Source organism: Lycium ferocissimum, chromosome 6 (assembly GCF_029784015.1).
Source record: "Lycium ferocissimum isolate CSIRO_LF1 chromosome 6, AGI_CSIRO_Lferr_CH_V1, whole genome shotgun sequence".
Lineage (NCBI taxonomy): Eukaryota > Viridiplantae > Streptophyta > Magnoliopsida > Solanales > Solanaceae > Lycium > Lycium ferocissimum.
Window position 1 is genome coordinate 70851274 of NC_081347.1, and position 12997 is coordinate 70864270.

The window sequence follows — 12997 nt, forward strand, 5'->3', positions numbered from 1 at the left end:
AAAAAAAGGAAGAAGAAGATTTCTCTAGTCCAAAAAAGTATCATAAAATATTTAGACTCTCCTTTTAGCTATCTTATATTAAATTTAATTTTTGATAAGAAATTTTAAGGAACTTGTTTTTCTAGAAAAAAATATTATCAAAACATTTTGGCCAATAATCAATTAAAGAATGTTCTTCATACCAAACACTCCCTACATCTTAGTACAAAGAAACATATACTCTCCGTCCCAATTTATTTGTTTGGCTTTTCTTTTTAATCTTAGTTTAAAAGGAAAATAATTTTTTCAAAAAAGATCAATTTAACTTAAAGTTTTTGCCCCGCTAAATAACGATAAAAAAAATTAGCCCAACCATGGTGGATGGGCACTTAAGGTGTGTCACCATGAATTTGACATTTCTCATTTGAAATGCTAACGCACCCACAGTGGGTGTGCATATATCCTTATAATTCATGGCAAACACACCCATGTTGGGTGTTACTTCATGATACCACATTGTGGTGACAATTAATGAGTCGCATATGCTAAAGTATAGTGCAATTGGTTTATAGCTAACCAGTGTGGTAAATTTTCCAGAGGAACTTATTTCTAGCTAGTTTTTTTAATTTAATAATAGAAAAGAGCTATTAAACCCATTGACGTAATTAATGGTTAAATACGTTATTTTTTTAACGAAGAATCACTGTGGATAAAAATGACTTTCACTAATGGAGGTAAGATGACAAAATGGCAGTAATATGTAACATCAATGATCAACTTTATTATCTTCGTTCTGATAACATAAACTATATACTAAATTGTTATCATTAAGAAACATAAATGACTAAAAATATTTTTGAACTATTGAAATAGAATAAAAATACATTTGATTTGATTTTTGGTCCAAAAGTACCCCCTATTATTTGAAATAGGACAAAATGTCCTCAGTGGCAGCAAATTGGCTCAATTATGCTTCTGTCCCGTTAATGGACATACAGGTCTCATTTTCCCCTTTTAAAAACTTATATATGGACTCTACCTTGGAAAGCCGAATCCTTATTCCAATAGAGACAAAAAAAAAAAAAAAAAAAAAAAAAAAAAAGGTGATCTCTTTATTCCACCTATATGTGTAGTTTATGGAGGAAAGAATTATTCAATATCTGAATTGGCGGAAGGTAGCATATACTCATAAAATATATTAGGCCATCTTCTGCTCTTATCTTTCACCTTTTCAAGTTTAGACGCTATATAATGTTTGCCCGCCATTGACTATTTTTTTTGTTAAATAACCGTCGCATTTTATTCACTAAGTGACCCACCAATGAGTATTATGGGTCAAAGATGAAACTGGTTTATCGATGCCTCTAAGATGGTTTCAGTTTGCTCAAGCATAAAAGGAAAACGATTCTAAAGAGCATAGAATGATAGAATTACTCAAATTGTTCTGTCTTTTTATATTTCCCGGTTCCATGGAGCGAGTTTCTGAATATGCAAGGGCAGATTGAATGGAATATGAGCAGGTTGAAAACGGGTTATAGACAAATGCAGAAAAAAATCCAATCCGCTCATATTTAATATGGGTTAAAAAAAGTAGGTCAAGCAACGGATAATATGAATATCCTTATTTCCACTCCTATATGATTCACAAATCAATTTTATTATTCTGAATCAGTGATACATTTAGACATTCTCTTCAAACCCCAATGGAGGAGACCAAATTAAACAAGAGTAACACTTTTTTTTCAATTCCTCTTATCCAACTAAATTAGATAACTGGTAGTGATGAGTGCTGAATCTTCAATGATAAACTGGAAAAATATTGCAACTTTAACAAACATAAGAAATCACATAACGAGGATAATTCAACCAAACCATAATTAAAATTTTGAACTCAACAACACCATTACAACAGTAAAACATCAATGCATGGCAACAAGCAAAACATCATGGCAACGAAAAAAGATGAACGAAACGAGAAGGAAAACCCCAAAAATCAACGATAAATTTTCTTGTCACACCCTAGGCTCTCGTTTTTATTTTGAATATTCGGAGCAATAAAGAGGGTTGAATCTTCGTGAATCGTGGAAGCAAGGGGTAGGATCTAGTTTAATTTATTTGCTGAATGAGTATTGTTCATACCTCATCGAACAATTATCAGCAAGTTTGACTTGACCTCCAATGCTTCCATCACAAGTACTCAACAAAAATGATCTTGCACTACTTAGACAAACGCCACAGTCTGACAGTTCTAAAATTGTGTTGCAAGTATAATGACCATAAGCTGAGCCATCGTTTGCATAGTAATCATAACCTTTAACCGGGGTCACATGTTGTAAATTTTCAAGAAGATACGCCAAGGCTTTTGCAAATGGACCATTCTTATCATACTTATTGCCATTGCATATATAGCTCACCTCATTGGTATTTGGTGCACTTCTCACAATGCTACTAAACCAAAACATTCCAATTATAAGGAATGTGGTTACCACTCTCATTCTCAAAATAGAAATATCCATAGCTAGCCTCTCTAGTTTTGTATCTTCCTATCTGCTAGTATTTGTTTAAATAGATTTGGCAATCATTGGTTTCTCCATCAATGCAAATAAAATATTCCATGACTTTGGTCTAATTGGCTTGTTTATATTTTTATTAAATATTCCTAAGACAACATGTAGTCCATTCATTTCAGTTTATGTGACAATATTTTCTTAGTGGTCCGTTCTAAAGAGAATGATGCAGTTTTATATTCGAAATGCATGTATTATGACATGCATGTTTAATTTAAGACCTTAAACATGGTTATAAGGTAGACGAGGAGCTCAATGTAACATGCTTTGATTCTTTCTCCAAGATGATTCCAATGACCAATAGAATTACTTGGAGAGAGGATTAGAGAACAAAGAGATCAAAAGAATGAAAAAGAAGATGTGTCAAGAGTTAAATTTGGAATTTTTCGGTGAACAAGAAAAAGAGTTACCAACTTCGGCCCCGAAGAAAACTAAGATCAAAGAGCAATATATATTTAATAAAATCCATATTGTTGGAGTTTAGTTTATTGGATCTAGTCTAGTACTAATGTGAAGAGAATTGAAGTTTTCTCATTTCTCTCAAATTTGACTTTTATAGGGGTTTTGGACTTTTGGTCTAGTCGCCCCTTATGTTTTCTGTATTTTGTTCTTTGTTTTAATAAACTCCACAACCATGCATGGGGTGGCTTTATTTAAAAAACAAATGTCTTTCATATAAACACTTATTGCTTAATCATAGTTAAGTTATAATATGTATTTTTGTTGGAAATATTACAAAAAATATTTGATCACAAACACTATATGAAATTCTTGAAAGTTTGAGGTGTGTCCACTGTCCGTAAGAAAATTTCACCCGGTATAGGTGTATTCCTCGAGATTCAGCAAGCTCTTCTAGTATAAAATTAGGAACTAAAATGTTTATACCCAGCTCACATAATATGGAAGGAAGAATTTATCTTTGTGTCTTATCACATCCCAAACGGGAGAGAAAGGAAGAGGAAATTTAGAGATCATTTGGGTTAGTTAAAGACAAATATATCCTCATTTTAATGTGTTGGCATGAATTGTTGGGGATATTTTGGAGAATCAAAATATGGATATGATGCTAACTTACTAATTTCATGTAGCAGGTTAACAAAACCCATATATATATAAGAAAGAAAAATTTCTCTTAATATATCCCTTCATCATCAAACTATAGGACAAGTATATAGAGAATAGAATATCAAGGCCGGTATAGACCTTTGCCGGTTATGAAGAGGTTTAATAGCTAATAAAGTAGTTTGCTTCAAATGCAAATAAAGGATCAATTATAATATATGATAATGAATCATTAATGGTGTGTAACCACAGCCATTTGCTAACGTTAGGATAAAAAGATTTATTATCATATTAAATACTCATTAATAAGTTTTTAAAAAAAATTGTTTTTATTACATAAGGGGGTAGGGGAAGGGGAATTAATAAGGTATTAAGTATTGAACCTAGACATTAATAATTTTTTTTTTTTGAGATTTTAAAATTACTTTCCAACAATCCTCCACATATCCAAAAAAAGAAAAGAAAAAAGGAATAGAATGAAATAGATAGCTGAGAGTCTCAGACAATGTAACTTTCAGAAGTATCTGACTAAAGAGTAGCTGAGTCAGTTTTGCTTGTGAACATGTTAGAACATTTATAGTGTACTAGGTGTTGTCCACGATTTGAAATATCACTATTTCAGTAGTGTAGACAAAATGGGCAGATTGAATCGAATATGAGCGGGTTCAAAACAGATTAGACAGAAATGGAAAAGAATCCTATATGAAGGAGACCAAATAAAAACAAGAGTGAGAGAACACTTGTGCCATTATAGTGTATGCACACACGTAAGTGAATTGGGAAATAGGAGCAGTAGTCAAGATTCCTTCTTGTGTTCATGTCTCTTGTAATTAAACACTTGTGAGTTTTAACAGAGACGGATCCAAAATTTAAAGTTTATGTGTTTCTATAATGACCTCAAGGTTTATACTATAATTCTCTATGAGAATCAACAACTGCTCCTCTTTAAATTTACGTGTGTTTGTTTGACTTGACACGAAATTTAAGAAAATAAAGAGAAATTTGAATCTTGTCGTCTAAAACTAAATTTGTGTATAATGTATCAAAATCCTTTAAATCTTGTGTTCTTAAGAATGTCACATGAGATATAAGAATTAAGGAGTTACAAAATATAGAAAATGACATTTTTTTTAAACAGAATAATAAAGAAAGCAAGACACGTGAAACAAAGGTGCTACAAAATAGCTTCGGGAAACCCAAAAAAAGAATCCACTCTTATCCAACTAAATTAGATAACTGGCCGCCGGTACTAAAGAGTAATGAATCTTCAAACATAAAGAGGAAAATTCCTGCAAGTTTAACAGACATAAGAAATCACATTACCAGGATATAAGTCAAGCAATTAATACATGATTTGAAGTTTTAACTCAACAACACATTACAACAGTAAAACAATGGCAAAAAAAGAAGATGAATAAAACGAGATAAAAACTAGGAGAACACCAACAAATCAAAGATAAAGTTCCTCGTTCCTCGTAGGCTTGGAGCAATAAATGGTTCAATCTTTGTGGATCATGGCAGCAAGGGGTAGACTCTACCGCTCTAGTTTATTTGTTGAACGAGTATTGTTCGTACCTCATCGAGCAATCAACAAATTGTTAGAAAAATATTATTTTTTGGTATCTCAAAATAATGAGGTCGGTCAATTGGTCAATGAATTTTAGTACAAAGATTTATTACTATTTTATTAGCCTTAATGGCTGAATTCATGTCAAATGAATTTGACGTTTTCAAACGCTTTTATTATATTCAATTTGATCAAATTGTCTTAAAAGTTTTCAAAATGAGTATTTACTCTATGTTATCCGTTGAAGACAATTGATTCCACATTTCTTGAATTCTAACCCTTAAATTCAATGGACTTAAATGGCTTTTAGTGGAAGCTTAATACGTGAGCAAGCCATTATCCATTTCGGTTATCATTTGACCTTTGCTTTATGATTAGCTATTAATTTCCTTTGTTTTCATGCATTAATCTTTTTTACCGTTGTAAATATTTTTGAGCTCCCCCAAGTTATTCAACTATATAAAATCTGCCCTTTTCCTTTTGGGAGGGGTGATAAAAAATATAAAATTACATCAACATATCTTCCTCTTCCTATTTTCCTTTTGCTGGGTTTTATAATAATGGTTAATCTTTGTTAGATTCTGGCTCCTAGTTTTGTACTAGAAGAGCTTGTTGAATCCTGGGGAATACACCCATACCGGGTGAAATATCCTTAAGGACAGTGCCATTGGCATGCCTCAAGCTACGAAGAATTCTCTACAATTGTTCGTGATCAAGCATTTTCCTCAAGTGTAAAAGAAGTTCCTACAAGTGTTCGTGATGAAGAAAAGTCCCTACACGTGTTCGTAATAAAGTATTTTCCGTAAGATTTCCAACAATCTTAAGGATAATTCATGCTATGTTCTTACGAAAAATTAAAAGAAAAATAACTTAGTACAATCTTTCTAAGTTTGGTATGTTTGAATTATAGTATAATGGAAAATATATGATCTAAAAGTAAAGTAGTAATGATTTTGATATGATTAATTTATACTTTTATTTGAGACTTTTAAGTTGTGCTTGGATAGTAGTTTTAGTGATTATCTTCTCTAAGATTTAATATTGAGTTGTATATATTTCTAGTGTAAAAATTATAAGTGTATTTATAATGATGTTCTACAAGTTCGAGATTTTGTGGTGAACATTTTTATATTGGATAATGTAGACTCTGAAATTAATCATGTTTTTTTTGTCTTAGTCATTTGGGTCAACAAAATGCTGAATACAATGAATTGGTTTTGGGTTTGTGATGAATTTGTGTTGTTGTTATATTATTTTAGGTAGCTCTTAAATAATGTCCAAGCCATTTGTATATTTGTGGATAATCTATATTTGAGGTGGTAAGATGAGTGCAAAGATATGTATAATAATATGCATCTATATGTTGTGATAATTTTTTGAAAAGTTGGCTTGAAATTGATGCTTATCTTCATAGATTAATTATGGTGCAAGAACCTGTAGACCTATCATTGAGATTTGTGTTTGTATAAGTTGTGTTCTTTGCACATTGAAGAGATTTGGTAAATTAATTTAGGCTTTAAAATTATCTTGTTTGATGATTTAATTTGGATGAAGAAATGTTGAATTATGACAAATTTCTTTTTCTACAAATGTGAGATATTTATATGGAAATTTTACTTTGGTCCTAATATTTTTTTTTATGAGAATGATGCTGGACAAAGTCAACTTCATGTGTCAAATGATATGGTATTGATCAGATTCTGCAACACTAATAAAGAAGGTTTTGATGGGAATAATTATTATTTTGTGTGTGACGAACTATGTCATCATGTTCATCAATGTAGAGAAGATTCGGAGAATGATAATCCCGCTAATTAAAAATAATTTTGGTTAAGCGGATGATATATTTATTGTGGTCATTTCTCGAGCGAATCTTTTGTGGCTAATGTAAGATATTGAGTGTTAGATGACTTTGATACTACTAATCATATTTGTAAAAAGTAAAGTTAATTTTGAGTTCTACACTCAAGTTGAAGAAGAAGAAAAATGATTTACTTATGTTGGTGATTCAAGAACTACTCAAGTTCTCACAATAAAATTAAAACTTCTTAAAACTACTTTTGAAAAATATTGGTGTTATCATTGGAGTGAATACTCTATTTGAAGATGATGAGGTTGTGTTCCAAATTGTGGACAATAAGTATTGGAATTATGATTTATATGTGCTTACTATTTTAAAAAAATACTTTTAATATCGATACTTATTTTTCTCATATTGTTTTTCTTAAAATTATTTATTCATGATGACATATTGTGAGTATAGCTATTTGGGTGAGTTCTATTATTAGCTTGTTATTTATAAGATGAAATGTTTTATGAGAATTAGTAATACTACTTATGAGGTTATGAAAATATTGTTCCCCTATCTTAAATACTTTGAAAATGTGGGGGTTACGGTGTTATGAGTCACGAAAGTCTTTACTTTGAAATTTTTGAAATTATGGGGGTCATGATATCTTACTAGAGTTATTTTGAGAGAATGTTTTAAAAGTGATAATATTTCAATTGGTCTTGTTATTCAAAATGTTTTTGAAAAAAATAAAATAAAATTATGGTGTTATTTATTTTCTCGGTACATGATTTTGAAAAGAACCAACTGATGGATAAGTGTTATAGTGAATTAATATTTGATGTACTAGAGAGGATAAAATGATGCTAAGTGGATCTCAAAATCCACTAGTGAGTATGTGTTTACCCTTTGTGGGGGTGTAATAATTAATATGAAAATAAGCCAAGTAGACCATAATGAAATATGAGTTTATGGTTTGAAGTTGGCTAGTGATGAGGTTAAGAAACTTCTCAGTGAGTATTGAGGTTGGAATAAAACCAACATGTATATATTGTGGTTGCCAAACAACATTAGTTGTGTGAGAAAATAATTTCTTAATAGCGCTATTGTGAGATGTGATAGTTTTTATAATTGTGTGAAGTCTGAGGTGAATTTGGCCGATTCACAAGACTAAAAGAAACATCGAGGGGAATGAGACTTTTGTCATTTGAGAAAATTAATAATGATGGTAAGCCAACCTATGTGATTGGAGATCCCATGAATTAGGTTCATATGGGTAATAACAAGTCATTAGTTGATCAAAAGTGTACTATTAAACTATGTCCCTTCCTATGGTGTGTGAATATAGTGCAAATCAAAAGGCAAAGTGAGGTTGAGTTATAAACTCTTAATGCATTACCATATCCTTTATAGGTGGTATATTGCTCTGCAAAGTACACTTGATGTGTGGACCTGAGTGTAGAATGGTGCCGCTCCTATGAAATTGTGACGGATTTCTAGAGCACTCATGAATACCAAGACACGTGCATGGCCTCTTAGTGCAAAACCGCGATAACGACAAAGATTGTGCGAGTATCTTTGTGATAGAATAAACCATGAGCTTACAAAAGAATTTTTGGTTCATAGAAGTTGTAAACTTCACCAACTATTCTGTAAGTTTAATCTTGTTTTATCTAGGTCTGGTTCATAGTCTACGAGACACTAGATTCGACGCATTGTACTCATATATGTAAACCCAACAAAACTTCTTATTTTATTTATTTTATTATTTTTGAGATATATGGGGGATTGTTAGAAAAATATTATTTTTTGGTATCTCAAAATAATGAGGTCGAATCAATTGGTCAATGAATTTTAGTACAAAGATTTATTACTATTTTATTAGCCTTAATGGCTGAATTCATGTCAAATGAATTTGACATTTTCAAACGCTTTTATTATCTTCAATTTGATCAAATTGTCTTAAAAGTTTTCAAAATGAGTATTTACTCTATGTTATCCGTTGAAGACAATTGATTCCACATTTCAATTAGCCTTGAATTCTAACCCTTAAATTCAATGGACTTAAATGGCTTTTAGTGGAAGCTTAATACGTGAGCAGGCCATTATCCATTTCGGTTATCATTTGACCTTTGCTTTATGATTAGCTATTAATTTCCTTTGTTTTCATGCATTAATCCTTTTTACCGTTGTAAACATTTTTGAGCTCCCCCAAGTTATTCAACTATATAAATTCTGCCCTTTTCCTTTTGGGAGGGGTGATAAAAAAATAAAATTACATCAACATATCTTCCTCTTCCTATTTTCCTTTTGCTGGGTTTTATAATAATGGTTAATTTTTGTTAGATTCTAGCTCCTAGTTTTGTACTGGAAGAGCTTGTTAAATCTGGGGATACACTCATACCGGGTGAAATATCCTTAAGGACATCTTGCAAACATTGGCATGCCTCAAGCTACGAAGAATTCTCTATAATTGTTCGTGATCAAGCATTTTTCTCAAGTGTAAAAGAAGTTCCTACAAGTGTTCGTGATGAAGAAAAGTCCCTAAACGTGTTCGTAATAAAGTATTTTCCGTAAGATTTCAACACAAATTCAACTTGACCTCCAATGCTACCGTCACAAGTACTCAATAAGTATGATTTTGCACTACTTAGACAAAGTCCACAGTCTGAAAATTCAATAATGGAGTTGCAAGTAGCATGACCATAAGCAATGGCATCACTAGGATAAGGAGACGTTGAATAGTAAGTGTAACCTTGATTTGGAGTCACATTTTGTAATGCTTGAAGAACATAAGCTAAACTTAGTGCAAATGGACCACTCTTATCACACACATTACCATTGCATATATAATCCACTACTTTGGTATTTGGTTCACTTCTCACAAAGCTACAAAACCCTAACACTAATCCAATTACAAGAGATGTTAGCACTCTCATTCTCAAAATGGAAACCATACCATACTTTTTGCCTCTCTATTTTTATGTATCTTCCTATCTTCTACTAGTATATAGTATTTCTTTTGTGTGACAAATTTGAGTTTCATATGTTCTTGTTTAAATAGATTTGGCCATCCATTGGTTCCTCCACCAATGCAAATTAAATATTCCATGATTTTGGTGTAACTTGTTTTTAGTTTTCACTAAATGTTCCTAGGAAAACATACATGGGGTACATGTTTGGTATGACGAAAGTCATTTGCAAGAAAAATATTTTCTACCAAAAGGGGGAAAATAACTTTCTCACTTTCGACTTCATATTACGTTAATTGATATTTAGATATTATGATTAATAAAATTTAGTATATATTTTTTGAAAAAAATATTTTCACTCACCACGTCAAACACATAAAACGTTTTCTAAACAAATATTTTTCATGAAAAATATATTCTTTAGGAAATCATTTTTCACGAAATATAACTTCCGTCATACGAACCATATACACCTTATATTGTTAACCAATGCATATGCCAGCAAAGAGGTATTGATTGCTACAAACTCATTACTAATTTTCGTGGAGGAGGTAGATCATGAAAGATTAGATTATGATTGAACATTTGAAACTTATTAAGATGAATTCAAGAGTTGGTGTATTCTCCCAAATCTCTGTATGGAGGTTGTTTCCCTACTTCCAGAAGTCCTTTTCCTGATTTTTAAAGAACTTGTATTTCTTAGAGAAAAAATATTTTTCAAAATATTTTTATCATTCAAATATGAAAAAAATAGAAAATTATTTTTTAAAGTATTTGTATTCGTACCAAACACACCCTGTATCTTGGTGCAAAAAAACATATACTCTTGCCGTTCCAATTTATATGTCAAACTTTTCCTTTTAAGCCTGTTTTAAAAAGAATATAGTATTACTTTTTTTTTTATATAGAAAAAATAACTTTAAACTTCTCATTTTATTCATGTTAATAAACGGCAAAAAAAAAAAAAAAAAATCAGCCCAACCATGGTGGATGGGCACTTTGGGTGTGCCACCATGAATTTAACATTTTTTGATTGAAATGCTAACGCACCAATAGTGGGTGTGCATATATTATATTATATATCATGGCAAACACACCAATGTTGGGTGTTATTATGATACCACATTGTGGTGACAATTAGTGAGTCGCGTCTGCCAAAGCATAGTGCAATTGTTATATAGCTAACCGGTGTGGTAAATTTTAAGCAGTATTTATTTCTAGTTCTTTTTATTTAATATAGAGCAATTAAACCTATTAAAGTAGTTAATGTTTAGATACGTTATTTTCTTGACAAAGAATAACTGTGGATAAAAATGACTTTAAAGTTTAAATAATACTAATATTTATACAAAATTACAAAATGGTAGTAACATGTAGCATCAACTTTATTATCTTCGTTCTGAGAATATAAACTATATACTAAATTGTTCTCATTAACCGTTTGATTATTGGTCCAAAAGTACCGCTGGATCATTAGAAATAGGACAAAATGCCCTGGCTCAATTATGCCCCTACTTACCGAAATGGACTCCACCTTAGAAATCCGGATTCAAATTAATCACAACAGAGACAGAAAAATTAAGGTGATTTCTTTGTGTAGTTTTTGGAGAAAAGAGTTATCCGATATTTGTATTATCTTTCGTTCTGAGACATATAAAATTTTTGAGTTGCGCACAAATTGACATTTCGACAAGGATGGATGAAAATCGTTGACGTGACTTCTGCATTAATAATTCACACAAAAACTATTTGATCTAGGACTTAATTCACCGCTCTAATCATTTATTTCAAAAAAACTTCAAGTTTCCGCGTCCGAATTTACAATCAATATTTAAAAGTTAACTCTCGAAATTCAAATGGTGCCCACATAAATTGGGACAAAAAGGATACAATGTTTGCTCGTAACTTTATTATTAGGACTAGAAAAAAGATATGTATCAAGGAATATCCATGCGAAGAGAGGAGAGGAATATCCATATATATATATATACACACACTTTTTTTTTTAGCAGCTTATATATATATATATATATATATATATATATATATATATATATATAAAGAAACACAATGCATATTACATATCCACTATAACAAACAAGCTAAGTTACACCATAATATGGAATACTTAGTTTTCATTGTTGGAGAAATCAATAGATGGCTAAATCTATTTAAACAAGGACTACATGGGAAACTCAAATTTGTAACACAAATCAAGAAGAAGATTAAAAGACAAAATAAATAAATAAATAAATAAATAAATAAAATAGAGAGGGCGCCATGGTTTCTATTTTTAGGATGAGAGTATTAACCACATTTCTAATTGTAATCTTGGGGTTTAATTGCTTTGTGAGAAGTCAATTTCCAGAGCCCAAATTAGTGGACCATATATATGCAATGGTGATGTGTATGACAAAAATGGCCCATTTGCAGACAGCTTGAATTAGGTTCTTATAGGCTTAAGAAATGAGACACCAAACAAGGTTTTGATTACTACATGACATCTCCTTATCCTAATGATGCTTTAGCTTATGGCCATGCTAGTTGCAGCTCTAATGTAGCATATTCAGATTGTGATACTTATGTAAGGCTTGCAAGAGAATACTTGATGACTACTTGTGATCAAAGCATTGGAGGTCAAGTCGAAATTGTTGAATGCTCGATGAGGTGTGAACAATACTCGTTCAGCTAATAATCTAGAGCCTACATTTGCTGCACGATCTACTGAGATTCAGTCCTTTGTTGCTCGATGGTCCTTTTTTATCCCTTTCCATTCATTGTTTATAATGTTGTAATGGTGTTGTTGAGTTCAATGTCGTAGTTGACGTTAGATATCCTTAATGCCAACTGTAATGTTTGTTTAATTAAGTTGCAAACTTTTTCATATAAATAGCAAAAAAAAAAATCAAAACATTTTGACCAACCAAACATGAGAAAAATGAAAAATATGTTTTAGAAAATAATTTCTTTCATACCAAACACACCATGTATCTTGGTGCAAAGAAAACATATATATACTCCCTTTGTTTCAATTTATGTGACATACTTTTCTTTTTAATCA

General features: G+C 31.2%; 1 protein-coding gene across 1 annotated transcript; it reads right to left on the reverse strand.

The window, feature by feature from the left end:
* Positions 1-9447: 9447 nt before the first annotated feature.
* On the reverse strand, positions 9448-9921 carry LOC132061608 (antifungal protein ginkbilobin-like protein). Its single transcript, XM_059454383.1, has one exon. It carries the CDS (start codon positions 9919-9921, stop codon positions 9448-9450), a length of 474 nt encoding a protein of 157 aa, XP_059310366.1.
* Between the last annotated feature and the right edge of the window lie 3076 nt (positions 9922-12997).